Source organism: Gossypium arboreum, chromosome 5 (assembly GCF_025698485.1).
Source record: "Gossypium arboreum isolate Shixiya-1 chromosome 5, ASM2569848v2, whole genome shotgun sequence".
In the NCBI taxonomy this organism is placed as follows: domain Eukaryota; kingdom Viridiplantae; phylum Streptophyta; class Magnoliopsida; order Malvales; family Malvaceae; genus Gossypium; species Gossypium arboreum.
The window spans coordinates 87675447-87697180 of NC_069074.1; the positions used below are offsets into that span (position 1 = coordinate 87675447).

Genomic DNA, 21734 nt, shown 5'->3' on the forward strand with positions numbered 1-21734 from the left:
AGATGACCAGCTCTTTTTAGTTAAGGTTTAGGTTTAAAAATTTTAATTAATTAAATTTTTAATTAAAAATCTATTTTCATTCTGTTTAGAAATTTAAGTTGGCACCTAAAATCTAGTTGGACTGCCACGTAAGATTACCGTTAGAGAAATAACGGAACTTAATGGTAGAGTGATCACTTTGTAACAAAATAATAACATAAGTGACTAAAACGTAACATTTCAAACATAAGTGACTAAAGTATAACTTAAAGCAAATAAAATGACTATTTTATAAATTATCTATTAAAATATTCAATTCAAATGTTATCGCGATATTTAAAATAGTATATAATATATAGTATATATACATATATATCATTCGTAAGCATATCGAAACCGTCAGTGTCTATGTAAACAGATTAATCCAAATGGTTGTGATTTGTGACGGCCGGCTGCTAACGAATAACAAAAAAAAATAAAAGGAAAAAAAACAATCTTACTGGGAAAGTTAATATCGCTATTCATTGTATAAATTATTTGTATAATAGAGATTTTTTTTTTCACACAAAAAAATAGTTTATAAATCTCCTGAATTGTATATAAAAGGTACCATTCAAGCATTATTGTTTGATATAAACGCAGAGATGAGCTCAACAACTCAGGCAATGGTTCCAGTCATAGATTTCTCAAACCAAAACCCGAAAGCGGGCAGCCCCGAATGGGATTTAGTGAAATCCCAAGTTCGGGAAGCACTGGAGGGGTACGGTTGTTTCGCAGCTTTGTTTGATCCAATCCTGGAGCTACGAAAGGCCGTATTTGGGGCTTTGCAAGAGGTCTTTGACTTGCCTTTACAAACAAAAAAACTGTGTGTTTCCGACAAGCCCTTTCGTGGCTATTCGTGTTCTCCATCTGGTGTGTTTCAAAGCATGGCGGTGGATGATGCTCATATTGCTGAAAACATTGAACAATGCCTCACCACCAGTTTATGGACTCAAGGAAATATAAGTTTCAGGTACGGAAATTGTCCCCTCTAGAAGTTAGATTACAGGGATAAAATATAATCTGATTTTTAATTTTAAATATGCAAAAGCCCCTTTAGCAAAACTACTAGACTTGGATTTTATTAATTATTTGCTTTCTATTTGGCAGTAAAACTCTGGCATCTTTCATTCAACTAACATCAGAGTTAGAAAAGACAATTTTGAAGATGATTTTGGAGAGTTTTGGGCTTGAGAAATACATGGATGAGCTCACTGACATCGCAAGCTATCAACTGAGGATCATGAAATATGAAAAGCCAAAAGCCAACGAGCAAACCATTGGGGTACCGGCACACTGTGACTCTAATATGATGACCCTTTTGTATCAAAACGAGGTTAATGGATTGGAGATTCAAAACAAAGATGGTGAATGGATGAATTTGAAGCTTTCCCCCAACTCTTTCATAGTCATAATTGGAGAGTGCCTTTGCGTAAGTTCAACTTATTTTGATATAATCAAGTATTAATTTTTAATATATATGTTAGCAAAATATTAATTCAATCGGTAGTCAATTCACATGATTTATTTCTAGCAAAGAGGAGCAAAATGTCTAAATTCTTACAATAGTTTTTACTCGTATCTCTAGTTTCAAATCAAACTTATACTGAATATACTTTATGTTATATCTAACAATAGATACATAATAAATAAAAAATTTATACCAACTAATAACAAAACTGGTCACAACTGTTTAAATAGCTTGACTTAAACATAAACTTTTATATTGTTGCAGGTATGGTTAAATGGTCGATTGTCTTCGCCTTATCATCGTGTCTTGATGAAGGGTAACGATGATAGGTATAGCCTTGGACTGTTTGCAACTGTAAGAGGAGGCTACATGGTAAAGGTTCCAACTGAGCTTGTGGATGACAAAAACCCCATGCTCTTCAAACCTCATGATCATGAAGAATTTTTGAAATATTTCTCCTCCGAAGTCGCTAAAGGTGTTGTTAAATCTGGGGCTGCTATATCTCGTCTTAAAACTTATTGTGCTGTCTAAGATTTGGCCTGTCCATAATTACTATATATTGTAGCCAAATTGCTTATTGCAATGTTTAAGATTTGGCAATCAATAATTACTATGTTATAAAATTATGTGTGTTGGCTTGATAATTATACTATATCGTAGCCAAATTGCTTATTGCAATGTTTAAAATTTGGCCATCAATAATTATTATATTGTAATCAAATTGTTTGAGGTCTTTCTATATATATATGTATATGTAGAATTTCATGTTTTATGTATCCAAAATGCAATGGAATGCTTAAATGGATATTATATATATATATATATATATATAGGTTTGGATTCTCTTTTCATGTATGGGTTAGATGTATATATTAATTTTATAATTTTTATAGCATTAGTTTTCTCTAAAGTCATTAATGAATTGAATTGAAAAAAAGAAATTTCAAAATATTTTTAAATTTATTTAAATAATTTTAAATATATTATATAAATGTTATTTAAACTTAAAAATATTTAATATTAAAGTACTACAAAAATTCTTCCTAGTATAAATATTAATATTAATTTGTTATAATTTTAAAAATATTATTAATATTTTATAGGTTTTTACTTTATATATATTGTTAAATTTATTTATTTTTGAACCAAAAAAACTAATTTATTTTAATAAATTTTAATACTCAATTTTTTATAATTTTATAATTATCTTTTCTCTACTTTAATAAATAAATGTAATTAAAATTTATTATATTCGAGCAAAATCTAAATTTACTTTTGATAAATGTTTTAAGCTTAGAATTTTGATATTAAGTATTTTTAATATAAAAGGTAATTCAATTGAGTAAATTCTTAAAATAAAAGATAATTTATTTAAAATAAATTTTATATTTAATATATAAAAATTTTAAAGAAAATAAATTTGAACAAAAGACATGAAATAATTAAAAAATTAAAAGGCAAGGCGCAAAAATGTAATTTACTAAAATTGAAAATAAGTGTTTGAAATAAAGAGTATCATGTATTAAAAATTGTAATATAAACATGAATATTTATTTTTTTATTTAGTTAGAATATTGTAATATTATATATATGATTTTAAGTTAAATGAATGATGTTAAAATTATAACGTTGTAACACTTTCTATTTAAGATTATAAAATCATTAGAATATGTTAAGGACTAATCTACAATTTTACCCTTTTTCAATTATTTTTTCGATTGATTCAATTCTAGATCAATTTTGAAGGGTTGAATGGTTTGGAATCTAAGAACGGCTTGCTAGATGTCACCCACCACTGCTTGAGCATTTAAAAATGGTCTTATTGCTTAATTGGTCCATCAATTAATTAATCAACTTTTATTTCAATTAAACCTTAATTAATTAGAGGCCTAATAGTAGTTATCCCAAAATTTAATGGAGTATGGAACCATCCACCACCGCTTGGACTTTTGACAATGGTTTATTCATCATTTTGATCCCTTAGCTATTTAAAATCTATAGTGACTAACTTTTACTACTTTTACAATTTAGTGCTTATACCTTAATTAACTATTTGAATGAAAAAAATTAGTAGACCAAATTTTAATTAAACTTTATACTAACCTAATAAATATTAAATAATAATATTTATGAACTCGATCATTGGAATTGGGGTTCCAAAACCACCGTTTCCAACACAACTGAAAACAGGACTATTACACTTGGTATACCATCAAGCAAGCCCTCAAGAATACCGATGGAGAAAGGAATTTATTATTGTTTGCATCTGATCTATATGGATTTGTTAATGTAAATCTGTATTAATCTAATTCTAGCTTGATTCTAGCATGTAAATCTGATTATAACATGATTCTAGCATGCAAATTAGGCTATAATCTAAGATTTTTGTCTAGTTAGTTTTCATGTATAGTTCATAGGTACTAGTATAAATATCTAGCACTTGTACAGCAATAGACATACATAAATTCATTTCTTTTTCTTTTTTATAAGTTTATAACATGATATCAAGAGCTTAGGTTCCCCTTCTTATTTTTTTCCTTTATTTTTTGGTCCTATTTTTAGTTTTATCCTCTTTTTCTCATGCTTTGCCTTTCTTTGCCTAAGCCGAGCCACCTCCAAGCCAAACTATCATACTCAAGCCATTTTGAGCCATTGAATACTTTTTTGACCAAACCGCTCTCACAATTTCCATCAATCTACTCTTATTTATTCGCTCTATTTTTATTTGATTTGTCTCTATCATGGGGAAAATGGATATTACTTGCCCTTAGCAAGGTTTTCTGTAAAAATTGTCGTCAAATCAGTGAAACTACAAAGGTTGGTGGATCTTCTAACTCCAAAGGAGTTTTTCCTATTCCTAGTTCATTAGTTGTTATTGTTGCTTCCACAGATTCTACTTCCCTCTCATTAAGTGGCTTAGTACCTCTCCTGAAACAAGTTTTATCTTCTAGTTCCTCTTTACATTCCATCCTATCTGTTACTTCGGGTAATTTTACTTGGCTTTTCGATTCTGCTTGTTATAATCATATGACACCTAATTTACAAAATTTCTTCACACATGTCTGTACCTCCTTTCTTCCACCTCTTCATACAACTAATGATACACAAATGCCTTCACATATATAGGTCATCTATCCACTTCCACCCTTAATCTCCTGGACATCTACTGTGTTAGCTTTTAACCTCATTTCTATTAGACAGCTTTGTGATCTTAGTCATACAGTTATTTTTTTCTTCATCTAGTTGTCAAGTGCAGGATCTAGCTACGAGGAAGATTCTTGGAACAGTTCAGAAACTAGAAAGATTATCTGAGCTTGTTATGCTACATCTACCTCATGAAACTATCTTTGCTATCACCATCTTATGACCTTCTTTACTTCAGTGGCATTTTTGACTTAGTCATGCCTTTGAAAGTAAACTTCGTCTATTAGTGTCTCGCAGATTATTAGGATCCACCAAATTTGAGTTGTTTAAATATTTTGAGTGCAACTTGCTAAACAACCAACTTTTTCTTTTACTAATAACACTTATTTACTCTAACAATTGGGGTCCTTCGCATGTTTCTACTGTTATAATTGATTCTCAGTATTTCGTTATTTTTATTGATGACTACTCTCGTTTTATGTGGATTTACTTTATGAAAAATAGTTTTGAATTATCTGTTATTTCTAATAATTTTTTTAATATGATCAAAACTTAATTTTATTCTACTATAAAAACTTTTCATACTAATAATGTTGCAGAATAAAAAGAATCATCTCTTCTTCAATTCTTTTCTCAACAAGGTACTCGAGTTCAATGTTCTTAGCCCTATACTTCTCAACAAAATGGTCGAGCTAAGCATAAACATAGACACATCTTGGACTCTACTATGGCCCTCCTTCTTTCAACCAAATGTCTTGAAAAATTCTAGGGGGAAGCTACTTTATATGTTGTCGAAACAATCAACCATACACACACTAAAGTTCTTAATGATCTCTCTCCGAATGAATGCCTTTTTTACAACCCTCTAGATTATTCAATTTTCAAAACCTTTGGATGTGCTTGTTTTGTACTCCTCCAACCTCATGAACATAATAAACTTGAACCTCATGCTCGTCTTTGTTGTTTTCTTGACATTGAGCATAAAGACTAGAGTTGTTGGGATCCAATATCCTATCTCCTACATGTTACCTTTTGGGAGAATGTTAAGTTTTCTTCTTTGTCCACATTTCATTCTTCGTTGTCTTTTTCTCTATATTTTTTCACTAATTCTTCTATTGAGTTGTTCCCCTGTTTTGATGAATCCTATGAGCTCAGTTTTTTCCATCTTCCACTTCTACATCGACTAAATTTGAACCAGTTGAAGATCCTGTTCCACTTATGTTATTCATTGGTCTAATCGAGTAAGAGAACCACCTTCTCACTTAAAATATTATCATTGATTTTCTTCCCTTGTCATTCTCCATGAGCTCCAATCTTACCGTTAGGCTATGCAACACCCTTAGCCCGTCTCTGTCGTTGGATTAGGGTTACGAAGCATTACTGAATAAATCAGAACATATATGCAAAATAATTAGTATCATTCATTAATTCATTCAAACCAGAATAAAAATACACTTACAAGCCTTAAATTTGGTTTATGAGGCCTTAAAAAAAATGGAATCAACCCAGGATCAATTTGAAGCAAAATAGAAATTTTAAGAAAAACTTGAAAATTTTGAGAAACAGATGTCACACGGCCGTGTGAAATAACCCAGACCATCTAGACATTCAAGGTCAGGATACACAGCCATGTCTCAAACTGTGTATTTGCTCGTGTGAATATTCAAAATAAGGTCACACGGTCGTGTCACAGGCCGTGTGCCAACTCGTGTGTACATTCGATGTTAGGTCACACGGTAGTGTCACAAGTCGTGTCTCAGACTATGTGAAACCTATACTCAAAGCTATAAATGATACATGGCCATGTGGAGAGACCATGATGTACCTTCAAAATCAAGTTTACCAAAACATGATTACTTAGACATCAAGCAACCTAATTACCATCAATTAAGCTCACTTAAAACGCGATTAAACAAGCTTAAAACATGTCAAAACATACATCCATCCAAAGTGCCTAACCAATGTACCCTCATTGACACCATAATTCAATTATCAAATCATGATCATGTTCAAACCATATTATAATCATTCAAATACACAACCATTAATAACAATTCATGCCAAAACACTACTTATTTCAACTCATAAAGCACTTAACAATATTCACACTTTATAAGGCTTATCTACATATACCAAGCAAGTTTCATATACACATATGTAACAAACCTAACATCATATTTACAAATGCCTAAAAACTAACTAAGACAAGTATCATCCATCTTTTACATCTTCACATATAATCAACATAAATTCAATCACCTATTACATGCCATATAACCCCTTAAGTTAAACATTCAAAAAACTACCAAAAGATTTCTGGGTAGCGTGATTCTTTGAGTCGACCCGGTCGCCCGTATCAACAAAACATATCTACAAGAAAACAATAGAAAAACACGAGTAAGCTTACTTAAGCCTTGTAAACGAATTTAAAACAATTAACTTACCAAATAAACTTATCTAATATAGAATACAGAAAAGACATAGATTATAATCCTGTCATCCATAATCAAACCATGGGTAAGTTTTAAACTTAATTACAATAGAACAAGCCAATCAATTACATTATACCATCGAAAATAAACCCGATGAATGTTATAACGGACCAGGATACATGGTTAACTATCCAAACACACCAATAAACTCAAATGAGCTAACCATCTGAAAACACACCTAGGCACCAAGTGCCAAGCCCCTAGGCTAACATCCCTCTGAAACATACCTCGGCACTAAGTGTCAAGTTTAAAGGCTTTACATCTGCCCCCGAAACACACTTAAATCACTGTAATATAACGCAATAGTTTGAAAAAAAATGTTGAACTTTGGTATATTCAGCAAACAATAATAAAACAGAATCATCATCTCAATGTTAATCAATCTCGTATAGCGCGATATAACCTATTGGCATGTCAATCGTATCCTATCCTACGTTCATCAGTTCACTTATTTATCCCATAACAACATTCAATATGATTTCGAATCATTTAGTAATTTCAATTCATAAATAATTAAATGATTAAATGATACAAAATAAAACCGTACAAACTTACTAGGGTCAAACTGCAGAAACAACAAAAGTCCAAGGACTGATCAACAACCTTCCCTTTTCCACGATTATCAACTTGATCTTGATCTATAATATAACTTATTTCAATTATTAGCCTCAATTTTCTCATTCTATTCAATTTAATACATCTAATTTCTTATTTACGATATTTACACATTAGCCTCAAACTTTTATATTTTACTCAATTTGGTCCTTAAGACCAAAACGTAATTATTATTTCTAAAATTAACCCCTTTTCCCCATAGAACCCAATTTTAACTACTCCAAACCAACCCCCACTCATGCTAAAATTTCCAAGAAAACCTAGTAATTTCAACATCTAATAATTTCAACATTCTATTTATTTAATCCCTAATCTTAAAAATCACTCAAACATACTTTACAAAATAGTTAAAAATTCATCATTTAACTTTAATCCAAAACATAAACATCAAGAAACACCAAAACATCAATGGACATTTTTTTTCTAAACTTCATCAATTTCATAAATTAATCCCTATACTAGATAAATACCATTTCAACTAACTCGAAAACATACAAATCATGAAAAATAAACTAAAATACAGTTACATGCATTCAAGAATAGCAAAAACCAAAGCTCCCAGTCTTAGAACAATGGTGTTTTGGCCAAAACCTAAGAAAAATAAAGAAGATGACAACTACCCCACTTTTATTTTACTTTACTTTTATTATTATTATCATCTTTATTTAATGTAATTATAACATTATAAAACATCAATTTAATATTTTTTCTCCTTTACCGTCCATATTGCTTAATTATGGACTAATTGCAACATAAACCCCTACTTTACTTATTTAGGCTATTGTTAAAATAAATCAATAATAAACAACTTTTCCACCTATTACAAATAATCATTTTTCTTTAATTAATTAACTAAACGATAAAATTTCTAAATCAAAATTTAATAAGACACTAATGACTTCATAAAATATTAAATAATTGATATTTACATAATAACATGTAAGAATTATGGTCCCAAAATCACTGTTTTTGACACTATTAAAAATCGGGTTGTTATAGGCTAGTACTGATCCTTCATGGCAGCAAGAAATGTTTGACTAACTTCAAGCACTGAAGAAAACTCATACTTGGGATCTGTTGATCTTCCTCCTGGCAAGATACTGATTGGCTATAAATGGGTGTACAAGATCAAGATCTGTTCTAATGGATTTGTTGAGTGCTATAAAGCCCGACTTGTAGTCATGGAATACATCTAGGAGTATGGTATTGACTATAAGCAAATGTTTTCTCCTGTGGCTCATCTCAGTTCTATTTGTAGTCTACTGGCTATATCTACAGTAAAAACACTGCAAATTGCATCAGATGGGTGTCAAGAATGCCTTTCTTAATGGTGATTAACAGTAGAAAATCTACATGCATCCTCCACCAGGTTTTTCTCATTCTCTCAATCAAGTGTGCAAACTTTAGCGTGCTTTGTATGGTTTGAAAAGGACCTTCGAGCTTGGTTTTTCGGATTCAGCTCTACTATATTTGCATTTGGCTTTGTATCAAGTCCTCATGATTTTGCATTATTTATTCGACGCTCTAATTATGGTATGGTCTTACTTCTTCTCTATGTGGATGGTATGATTATCAAAGGGGATGACAAAAATGGCATTATTGAACTGCAATAGTACCTTAGTCAACATTTTGAGATGAAGGATCTTAGGTCTCTTAGTTTTTTCGGGGGGCCTTAAGGTTTTCTTTGATGATGATGGCTACTATCTTTCTCAGGCAAAATATGCCTCTGATTTACTTTCTCCTGCCAATATTACTGACAATAAGATTGTCCTTACTCTCTTGGAACAAAATGTCAAACTTACTCCATAGATGGAACTACTCTTTCTTACCCTACTTTGTACCGATAGCTTATCGACAACCTAACCTACCTTATAATGATTCGACCTGATATCACTCATGTAGTTCATCTAGTTAGTCAGTTCTTGACATCTCCTAGATCATCTCATTTTTTAATAGTTCTTCGTATTCTTTGATATGTCAAAGGTACACTTTTTTGTGGTCTTCATTTCTCTGCTTACTCCTCCTTGGTTCTTGCCAGATATTCTAACATTGACTGGGTAAGAGATCCTACTGATCAATGTTCAGCCACTAGTTATTGTTTCTTTCTAGGTGATTCCCCCATTTCTTGGCAAAGTAAGAAATAGATTGTTGTTGCTCACTCCAACACCGAATCCGAATATCATGCTCTTGCTAAAGCCACTTCGAAGTTACTTTAGCTACACTGACTACTTTAAGATATGAGACTCTCGTCTCCCTGCTACAATCCTACAGTGTGATAATTGCAGTACAATTCGGTTCGCTCATAATGATGTGTTTCATGAGCGTGCAAAACACATAGAGATTTATTGTCATTTTGTACGACATCATGTTACTCAAGGCACTCTACACCTTACTTTTGTCTCATCATCAGCTCAGATTGTAAACATTTTCACAAAGACATATCCTCCAACCAAATTTCAAGACTTAATTTCTAAAATCAAGCTACGGTCCACAATACCACCTTGAGTTTGAGGGAGGAATGTTAATGTAAATCTATATTAATCTAATTCTAGAATGTAAATCTTATTATAGCATGCAAAGTAGGCTATAATTTAGGATTTTTGTCTAGTTAGTTTTCATGCATAGTTTCTAATAGTAAAAATACCTAGCATTTGTAAAACAATAGACATACAAAAATTCATTCCTTTCTTTTTCTTAAATTTATAATAGGATTGTTAGTCTTTCTGAAGGTGTTGGGGCATGCTAATTTGTGGCTCGAGGATTTCCTTTACAAGATAGAAGGTGGGATGAATTTAACACCTGCTTTTCTAGCTGAAACTATCATGTCTCTTAATTACATTACATAGAGAGGTGAGGGACGTGTCTTCAGTTGTATCCAAATTTTGTATGTATGGATGAGACATCATTTTGAGTGCAATGCAAGTACTTTCAGAAAGTCCATGTACCTTTGATGTGCTCGTTATCTAAATTCTAGAGAAGTTCCTGGTTTAGTTTCAAGCATATAGATGAATAAGTTTTTTCTTCAATACTCTAACTCACTCAAATATAGGCTGGAGAGGCCCATAGATGCTCAAGAGTTCAATTTTAATCGAACGTGGGAACCATTTTTGGGTTCCATTAACTGATATTTGGAGACCGATTAGTTATTTTTCATTAATGGTGCTTTGGCAATTTGGTTATGACCATTGTGTACTGGCCACTTATGGTTTAAATCAAATTGGGACCTTGGTATCACATGATTGTTTTTGGAAAACATTAAAGGACATCTCTTTTCATTCTTCTTCTACCATGGTTTCATCACATATAAACCCTATTCATGCATCTAGTAATTAATAAGACTCTAACACATACATGCATCTTAGATAAGCACATCCATGCATGTTAATCAAATGACTACTAGTCTCCCTAGATTCATCCATCTTAATCACTTTTATCAAATACAACATTGATGACATCACATTATTTAACACTTTGACAGGGTGATTTTCGTTGATTTTTTGAGGGGTTGTACATGTTTCGATATGCTATTTTGTGTTGGTGTGTGTTTTGTAGGTGACTGTAGTTGTATTGTTGTTGTCTTTAAGCATGATGTATGTTCTTTATCTCTAACCTTTTGGTTTGTCCTCCCTTTGTGGGATTTAATAAAAATTTTACATTGGCTGAGAAAAAAATGTATCATTGTTGTCAGCAGATGTTCATCTTTTCTCAAAATTTTATCCTCGTAACAAAGTTCATCCTTTTTTAATTTTTTTAATTAATTTTCTACATTAACTTCTAAACTTTTAAATCTAAAAAAATCATGAAAGTTTGACAAAGCCTTAACTCGGTTGGTATCGGTATTACTATCAATGCAAAAGGACGTGGACTCGAGCACATTGAAATGTATTTATCTTCATATTTGAGTTTTAAGAGAGACTATGAATAATTTTAGATATTAAAAAAAAAATCATGAAAAATAAAAACTCGTTGAATAAATGGAGGCTGCTAAACCACTCACTATTCGGTTGGCTATTACATCCAACCAATTTTTTTATAGGTTCATGTTCATATAATTTTTACTTACGGTATTATAAATTTATATATACTTTTACATGTTAATAATTCACTTTATGTACACGGTTTTAAAATTTATAGTAATTTGTTAGGTAAATTATAAGTTGAATCATTAATTATAAATAAATTGGAAACACTTACAATGAAATATCCCATTAAAATTTATATTAAAAAGACAGAAGGATTTATATTGCAATTTTCCTTTCCACAAATACTTTCTTTATTTGTCACATTTCAAATTTTCTTAGCTAAACCCTCAACAAATTAGAAATTTATGTTGTAATATATGATAGAGAGGAGAAACCAAGAGGCTGGCAGGGTCCAACTCCTTTAGAATGGAACATTTTCTTTTAGGTCCCTTTAAATATAAAGTTTTAAATTAATAATGTTAAAATTGTACTTTAACGTCTAAAATGATAAAATTTTGATTTAATCGTTTAAAATTATAAATATATAAACTATTAAAATGATAAAATTATATTTTTACTATTATAAAATATACAATTTAATTCTGATTCCAAAATAATTTATAACTTCGTCCCTCATATAATAAATAATATAATTCGTAAGCATATCGAAGTCGTCAGTGTCTATGTAAAAATAACAGGATAAAGAATTCAAATTAATCCAATAACAGTGTCTATGTGATTTGTGACGGCCGGCTGCTACTTGCAGACAAATAACAAAAAACCAGGAAAAAAACAATCCCAACTGGGAAAGTTGGATTGTATCTAAAAGGTACCATTCAAGCATTATTTGTATAAATTATTTGTATAATAGCGATTTGTTTTTTATCACAAAAAAAAGTCTACTTTCCTTTGATTTGCAAGGAGGGACGCAATTATAAATCTCCTGGATTGTATCTAAACGGTACCATTCAAGCATTATTGTTTGATATAAACACAGAGATGAGCTCAAAAACTCAGGCAATGGTTCCAGTCATAGATTTCTCAAACCAAAACCTGAAAGCGGGCAGCCCCGAATGGGATTTCGTGAAATCCCAAATTCGGGAAGCACTCGAGGAGTACGGTTGTTTCGAGGCTTTGTTTGATCCAATCCTGGAGCTTCGAAAGGCAGTATTTGGGGCTTTGCAAGAGGTCTTTGACTTGCCATTAGAAACAAAAAAACTGTGTGTTTCGGACAAGCCCTTTCGTGGCTATTCGTGTTCTCCATCTGGTTTGTTTCAAAGCATGGCGGTGGATGATGCTCATATTGCTGAAAACATTGAACAGTGCCTCACCACCAGTTTATGGCCTCAAGGAAATATAAGTTTCAGGTAAGGAAATTGCGCTAGAAGTTAAATTTAATTTTGTCCTCTCTATTAAATAATTGGGCAAATTAGTCATTTTATGTTAAGTTAAAGAATAAGTTAATCCTTCTATTAATCAATTTCTATTATTGAAAACTAATCCCTGTGTCCCAGCACGAGTAACACATGGTAGTCACGTGTAACCGTATGATTATTTCGTTCACCAAACCAGTTTTTAATAATAGAGAAGGATAATTTTTAATACAAAAAATTAATTTACTTTTTAATTTAATATACATAGTTGAATTTTTTCATTTTTTGAATCAAAAAATAAAATACAATCTAATTTAAATATTGCAAAAACCCCTTTAGCAAAACCACTTGACTTGGTTTTTATTAATTATTTACTTTGTATTTGGCAGTAAAACTCTGGCATCTTTCATTCAACTAACATCAGATTTAGAGAAGAAAATTTTGAAGATGATCTTGGAGAGTTTTGGGCTTGAGAAATACATGGATGAGCTCACTGACACCACAAATTATCAACTGAGGATCATGAAATATGAAAAGCCAAAAACCAACGAGCAAACCATGATGGCACCTGCACACTGTGACCAAAATATGATGACCCTTTTGTATCAAGACGAGGTTAATGGATTGGAGATTCAAAACAAATATGGTGAATGGATGAATATGAAGCTTTCATCCAGCTCTTTCATAGTCATGATTGGAGAGTGCCTTAGCGTAAGTTCCCCTTATTTTCACATCATCAATATTAAGTTTGATATGAATATTATTTTTTTATCATGTTATTAGACTAATAGCCAAAGGGAGCACAAGTGTTTAAATAGCTTGACTTAAACATAAAACTTTTATATTGTTGCAGGTATGGTTAAATGGTCGATTGTCTTCGCCTTATCATCGTGTCATGATGAAGGGTAACGATGATAGGTATAGCTTGGGACTATTTACAAGGCCAAGAGAAGGCTACGTAATAAAAGTTCCAAATGAGCTTGTCGATGACAACAATCCCATTCTTTTCAAACCTCATGACCATGAAGAATTTTTGAAAATTTTCTCCTCCGAAATGGCTAAAGCTGATTTTAAATCTGGGGTTGTTATATCTCGTCTTAAAGCTTATTGTAGTGTCTAAGATTTGGCCCCCTCAATAATTATTATATTGTAGCCAAATTGAATATGGTATCTATATCCCTTATTTAATAATTTTATGCCTGAGTATTTTCATTCTAAAAAATTTAAATCCAAATTAAAATTTTAAAATTTAGGATAAAATTACTATTGTAGCATAAAAATATTGGAAAGAGATAATATCTTTATTTCATACAGTCATTTCTCTATTGTAATAAAAGTGTTTCATGTTGCAATGAAATGCTTAAATGGCTATTATATATATTTATCAGTTTGTATTCCTCTACAATGTAGGGGTTGATTGTTTATAATAATAATATTAATATTTTATAGATTATTTACTTTATATATTTTTAAAATTTAATTTATTTTGTTTTAAAAACTAATTTATTTTAATGTCAAAATTTTCAATTCTCAATTTTTTTAAATCTATATTCATTTTTCCTCTAATTTAATCAATGAATGTAATTAACTTTTATCATATTTGAACAAAATATAAATTTACTTTAATAAATGTTTTTAAGCTCAAAAATTTAATATTAATTAGTTTTAATATAAAACTCAATTCAATTGAGTAAATTCTTAAAATAAAAAGATAATTTATTTAAAATCAACTTTATATTTAATATATAACAAATTCTAAAGAAAATAAATTTAAACAAAAGACATAAAATAAAAAATTAAAAGATAAGGAGAAAGAGAGTAATTTACTCAAACTGAAAATAAGTGCTTGAAATAAAGGGTATCATGCTTCAAAATTTATTGTAATGTAAACTTGAATATTTATTTCCTTATAACCTTGTAATAATATATATATGATTTCAAGTTAAATGAATGATTTTATATATATATATATATATATGTATGTATTGTGTTGGTATGGAATATATATATATTTTTTAATGTATTGATAGAGAAATTGTATTTTTAAAAGTTATTTTTGAAATAATATAGAAAATATTATGATAGTTTGAATACACTAAAGATAATATTATTGTGGATATCTAGAAGTATTAAAAGTGGTTAACTAAAATATACTTTCAAATTAAAATATTTCTTTGGACTTGGTAAGTATCCGATGAAGATCAGATTAGGCTCGTGATAAGGCTTGGCAAAGGAGTTAAGTCAAATATGAGTCAAGGTGTGGGGTATGCCTCGCATTCCAGGCCAAAACAGAGAGTGACGTTGCAATTAGGGAAGACACGACATCGCAACGAGTAGCCATCGTCACGATGAGAAGAAAATCTTCTTCCCGACAATGTGACGAGATATGGAAATATGCAATTGATTCCTTGGATGGAAATTTTGGGATTAGTTCTTAATTATACCCTAAGCATTTAATGGTATATTGCATTAATTAGTATCTAGAGGAAATGGGCACCAAGTAACATATGGCCTGTATAAGTTACCTTAGAGCCACTGGGACTGAAGAAAAAGTTAGACCTAGATATAGAAAATAACACAATTAAAAGAGAATTCTGTGTTTCAGTTTGAAGGGGCTTTTCTTTTAGGGTTTTGGGTTTTCTTTGTTTTGACTCTCTTCATCGTATATTTTTTTTTATTAGTGAAATCTCCTTTTAGCGGTGATTTTTTATCCTCTTTGAGAAGTTTTTCCACATAAAATTTGTATGTTCAATCTTTTCAATTTCTTCGTTATTATTCTTGTTCGTTGCTTACACGAATTTATCTCCAACAAAAGTAATTGTAATTCATAATAGAATTCATCATAAGTTCATCATTAAAATCAAATGAATTTGTAGCAATGTGAAGTACAATCATCCCAAAAAAATAAGTTAGATTAGACTTAATATTGTGAACATTAGTTGAAAATAGTAAAGTATGTAATGATTCTTTGTTAAGCATGTAATTTTTTTATTGATATGAGATAAATTGATTATTTTAAAGAAAATTAATTAGGTTGTTTAGTTAAATTACATAATAGATTAAAGGTACCTAAATAAAAATGTTTGATTTTATGTCATATGAGATTTAAGCATTATAGATATTTGTAAATATATGAATGATTGAATTGATTGCTATTCTTTGGTTTAATTCAAAGCACCAAAGAAATTGTGAATTGTGAGATGTTTAGGGATGATCTAAGGTATTGTTCGAACAACGAGTTTCCAAATGACCATACCTTAATGTTGTAAGACTCAATTTGTGCCCGAGCTTACACAAAAACTAAAAAAACAAATCAAAATATAAAATAATAATAATAATAATAATAATAATAATAATAATAATAATAATAATAATTCAATGTCCATTTCTTACATAGCCCAGCAACCAAAATAACAGGATCAAATTATTAAACTTAACCCAACTAGCCTAAATAACCCAAAATACCCCAAGCCCAAAATACCTATGGAATTTTCGGCAGAAACCCTAGAAGCTTCAGCCACCGCAGCCTCTAGCCCAGGGGCGAAACCAGGGGGGGCAGGCATGGGCCCCGGCCCCCCCCTAAAATGGGAAATTTTCATTTAGGCCCTTTAGATTTTTTTAAAATTTTAAATTAGTAAAGGTAAAATTACACTTTGGCCCCCCTAAAATTATAAAAATTCAATTTAATCCTTTAAAAATTATAAATATATAGACTATAAAAAATTAAAATTTCCTTCGGCCCCCCCAAAATTTTTTTTCTGGCTTCGCCCCTGCTCTAGCCGATTCTTCCACTCGTGCCATGCTCCACGAACGACTCCTCCACGCCATACACACCTACAACAAAAAATAACCACAAGCAATGGACAGCAAATGACAGCAAATGACAGTGATGAAATTTGTATTTTTTATTTTATTTATTTATTTTTGTTTTTCGGCTATAAAACCGAAGGAAAATGGTGTAAATGGGGGGTTCCAAAAAAAGATATACGCATATTGAAAAAAAGCAATAAAAAATCGAAAAGGTGATTCTCAATCTGATAGTTTTTTTTTTCCTTTTCTGCGTTTTTCTTCTTTAAGTCTACAGGAAATTTTAAAATAAAAGAAAAAGGGATTTACCTTAGTGGTCGAGACCCGTCTTCTTCGTCGCAATCGAAGTAGGGATGATGTTTCGAAATTGAAGTAGAGTTCTCAAGGTTTGATCCTCCATGGCTCCCCTGCACCACTACTCAAATTGAAGCAAGAACATGAGAATAAGGGGCTATGGAGATTGGCCGAATGGAGAGGGAAAAATTAGAATGCTTCTGTCTTTTCTCCTTTGTTAGTAATTTAGGTTTTTTTTTTTTCCCTTTATAAACAAGATGAAACGGTACCGTGTAAAGCCAATTCCAATGGATCCCTTATTGACGGGATATTTGCGCACATAGCCCTCCCCTCCTGCACTGATCTCTAATTAGGTCTCAATTAGGATTTATTTGTTTTTTACATTTTCCCTAAGATTTGCACATTGTTACGATTTAGTACTTATTTGAACACTGCGTTTTAATATTCGGTATATTCTCGTTCCAAGTCCTTGCTCATTTGTGCGCGTTTTATTTGGATCCTCGTTCTGTTTTAATAATTTGTTTTACTTATAGATTATCCTTTTGATTTTGATTTTATTTCAATTAAGTTAAATTTAGGTTTTATATTTTTAGGATTTATTTATTATTTTGTTTGACCTATTATTTTAACATGTTTTTTTTATTTTTTTAAAGTTCCATTTTGTTTTAGTTTTCTATATATTGTTGAATTGTTTTACTATATAAGCTATGGTTTTGAAATTCTCTTTATGTAAATTTATATTTAAAATATTTATGTAATATTCATTCTCATGCATTGATATTTATATATACATATACATATTTTATGTCAAATTACTCATTTGAATCCTCTTTTGAACATGTTCATATAATTTTTCTTTAAAATTTTATTTATATATTATTTGTTTCTTTTAAATCCAATTTTGGATGTTATATACTTTGTTTGTTTCAAATATTTTCCTATATTATTATTCTCTTATATATGCATTCTTTGTACTAGGTCTTTACTCCATGTATACTATTAATTTTATATTATTTTATACATACGATTTTTTAAAACCTATTCTTATATTTTGTTATATATATTTTGTGTTATTTAAAGGAAAATTCACATATTTCATGTTATCATTTAAACTATTATTATTCACATACCGGTGTATATTTGATCATGTTATTTTAAATATAGAGTTTTTTTTGAAGAAAAGAGATCTATTTATATAATTATGTTGTTAAAATATATTACATATATAGCTTATGATAAAGTTAATTTAATCTTATAATTTACAATTAAAAAAAACCTTCAATAAATTTACAATTAAAAAAAATGTAAAGCGCACTCCGGCACACCATCACACTACGGACAACTTATCGATAAATTTCAAATGTTCACTCCTCTTTTAACCAGAAACTCCTTTGTCGGTATTCTGTCAATCACGAGCATCCAGAAAAAGCAACGCACTCTAGAAGGAACCTTAATTTTCCATAATTTACCACAATCAAAAATATTGTTCTTCCCATCATAATAAAAGATGATTTTATACTCTTCTCAAGCTTCCTGGTTGTGAAAAACTCTGACATCAATCCAAATAAATCATTCTTCACAATCTTCCAACATTTTCTAAAAACACAAAAGTTAAAGCCATCTGGCCAAAACACTTTAGATTCATCGCAACTCCAAACTGCTTTTTTAATTTCTCTCATAGAAAATGGTTCCTTCAATTTCCTCAACCTATCCTCGTTAAGAATTTTAAATTTCAAATCTAATCCTATTTTCCAACTTCTTACAGAGCAATAAAACTAATTTTTGAAATAATTGAACAGCCCCTCTTTCATTTCTTTAGGATCCTTGAAACACCGACCCCTAATTCTTAAGCTAAACACCATTTTCCTCTTAGCTTTGATTTTCACGGCTCTATAGAAAAAAGCACTGTTGGCATCCCCTTCTTTTAACCATGTCATTCTCGATTTCTGTCGCCAAATGGATTCTTTGAATCTTATTGATTCCCAAAGCTCGGTGTTCAAATATTTTAGCTCTTCCAATTCCTTCACTGTCAACTTCCTTTTTTCGCTTGCTTCATCAATCTCCTTTATTCTACTTTCACTTTCGATAATTCTATTTTCCAGCATGTTTCCATCTTCAACATTCCATTTCTTCAGGACTCCCTTCAATTTTCGCAGCTTAATAGCTATTTTCCTTCTTAAACATCCCATTCCAAACCATTCCCTTTCAATCAAACTCATACAATCTTTCTTTTTAAACCAAGCATTTACAAACTTAAAAGGCCTAGGCCCCCAATCGATCGACTCATTGACCAACAAGACTGGTATAATGCCCCAAAATCCCATATATTTATTTTCGTATTTCTGTGACACAACTGTGTATCTGCTTCAGTGGTTAAGTGTTCTGGGTATGTAACGCCCCAATTTTCGGGAATCCTGTGAATGTTGGCATAGGTTTAATTATGTTAGTGGGCCTCTAGAAAGCCCAAGCTTAAGATAGAACCCGACAATTTTAGTTAATTTTTGTTCCATAAGAAAAAGGGGGTGAAATTATGAAATAGGACCTATGTGAAAATGTTTGAAAATGCTATAGGCTAAATTGAAATGGCCAAATAAATAGGAGTGCAAAATAGGAGGATTTGCATGACAAACCTCCCATTTTACATGAAGTGGCCAGCCATCATGTTGAATATAGACAAAATGTACACTTGATATCCATAATTTATGGTACAAATTGATACAAATTGATAATAGGTTAGGTAAATGTTCCATGATAATGGGTTAGGTAAATGTTTCATGATAATGGGTTAGGTAAATGTTTCATGATAAGAATTTCATGTCTTTTGTATTAAAGAATTAAATGGATGAAATATGAAGTTTTATTAAAAGAAAAGGGTGAAAAGAACAAAGTTTTGTCCATCTTTGTTCATCATAGCTGAAAGTTAGAGAAGAGAAAGGAGAGGAGAAAGCTCTTGAGTATTCGGTCATTAGGAGGAGGAAAATTGAAGGTAAGTTCTTGGTACCTTGCTTCTATTTTGAGGTTCATGAGTTCTTCTTGATTCTACCTTAACTCTTGAAGTATATTTTGATTTTTAGTTGTGTTGTGAGCATTTGGTCATGAATTAAAATGAAGGAAATGGTTGTTGTTTCATGTTCTTTTGATGAAAAATGGAAGATATGTGAAGTTGAGCCAAACAAATAAGCATGCATGTGCCTTAGATGTTAAAGGAAAAATCAGCTAACATGTTGTGCTTTAAAATGATGAAATGGAGATTATACTTAAGTAAAATCATAGATATGTGATGATTGATTGGTGATATACAAGTTTAAATAACATGCATGCAAGTTATGTGTGAAAGAGTGATTTGGTAATAAATCTGCTTGGGACAGCAGCAGTAACGTGACTTTGGAAAATCACCATAAATTGTGGGAGATGAGTTAGAAGGTGAATAAATTATGTAATTAAAGCTTGTTGAGTCTAGTTTCAAATGGAATAAACAAGAACATATTTTGAATTCTGTACAATGAGAAATTTGATTCGTAATGAAGAGTGGTCAGATTAGTCAAACAGTGAAACATGGGAAAATTTAAGAAAAATCTGGTATTGATTGGACATACCAAAAATTCTGAAAATTTTATGGATAGAAGATATATGAGTCTATTTTCAGGGAAAATTAACGGCACTTGATTTGGAGTTTCGTAGCTCTAGTTATAAATGATTTAGTGACTATTGTTCAGAAAGACAGCTAGCAGTGAAATTATGATTATGTGGTAAACATTGACAAAAATTTGTTAATGAGTTGCTTATTGATTTCTTATAAGCTTACTATGATCTGTAGGTGTGGTTGGCCGAATATTGTAAGAGGTTAATATGTAGTTCGTGTTTGAATAGTTAGATTAACGTGTTAGTAATCCAATTGTAGGCAGTTCGTGTGTGTGGATCTCGTCAACATATCTTCGCAAACAGGTGTGTAACTAACACCCTCTTTCTTAGTCTGGATCGGCAAAAGTCGAAAAGCCGAAATGCCAAAAACTGGTATTTTGTAGATTTGCGAGTGTGCGAATGCTCGTGAGATAAATCGATTAATGTTTTTGGTAAGCTGCAAAATTTGAATTGTAAAGTGCATGATTTACGTGCCTCGATATTTTTGGGCTTAATGGGCCAAAATTGGAATGATGGGCCAACTGCCCAATTCGTAAGAACCCTCAGTAGTGATTCATTAGTACGTGAAAGGTAGGAATATGCATGAAAACCCTAAAATAGATAAATTATGAAATACCTTTAAAAGTGGAAAATTTACGCTTTACCCCTAGGAGATAAATTACCAAATACCCCTAGGTTAAATTGACCTAAATACATGTTTGATCGTTGTTATTTATCGCATGCCATGTTGTTATTATCGATGCATGGACCGGGATATTGACGAGGAAGTACTTGAAAGTGGCTTGTCCACGTCTTGGAGGCTTTGCCTCAATTTATCGATAATCGAGCAAAGAAGGTCAAGAATCGTGGAGTGTTAATGGGTGGGTTGAGCTATTCCCCACATGGAGTGTATGGCTGGTACGGTGGAGTGTAGTGG

The 21734-nt window shown here is 31.0% G+C and overlaps 3 protein-coding genes and 1 long non-coding RNA gene across 4 annotated transcripts; 2 read left to right on the forward strand and 2 right to left on the reverse strand.

Moving 5' to 3' along the window:
• Nucleotides 1-547: 547 nt before the first annotated feature.
• Nucleotides 548-2232, forward strand: LOC108452678 (probable 2-oxoglutarate-dependent dioxygenase AOP1). Its single transcript, XM_017750479.2, has 3 exons — nt 548-991; nt 1129-1450; nt 1754-2232. Exons 1-3 carry the CDS (start codon nt 624-626, stop codon nt 2018-2020), a joined length of 957 nt encoding a protein of 318 aa, XP_017605968.2. The 5' UTR covers nt 548-623; the 3' UTR covers nt 2021-2232.
• A 10400-nt stretch (nt 2233-12632) lies between these two features.
• Nucleotides 12633-14266, forward strand: LOC108451699 (probable 2-oxoglutarate-dependent dioxygenase AOP1). The gene is made up of 3 exons (XM_017749359.2): nt 12633-13069; nt 13465-13786; nt 13929-14266. Exons 1-3 carry the CDS (start codon nt 12702-12704, stop codon nt 14193-14195), a joined length of 957 nt encoding a protein of 318 aa, XP_017604848.1. The 5' UTR covers nt 12633-12701; the 3' UTR covers nt 14196-14266.
• A 2401-nt stretch (nt 14267-16667) lies between these two features.
• LOC128292717 (uncharacterized) lies at nt 16668-17670 on the reverse strand. The gene is made up of 2 exons (XR_008282649.1): nt 17192-17670; nt 16668-16909 (listed from the first exon to the last, which is right to left on the reverse strand). It is a non-coding gene; the product is annotated as an uncharacterized LOC128292717 (long non-coding RNA).
• A 1281-nt stretch (nt 17671-18951) lies between these two features.
• Nucleotides 18952-19500, reverse strand: LOC108451698 (uncharacterized). Its single transcript, XM_017749358.1, has one exon. It carries the CDS (start codon nt 19498-19500, stop codon nt 18952-18954), a length of 549 nt encoding a protein of 182 aa, XP_017604847.1.
• Nucleotides 19501-21734: the final 2234 nt, after the last annotated feature.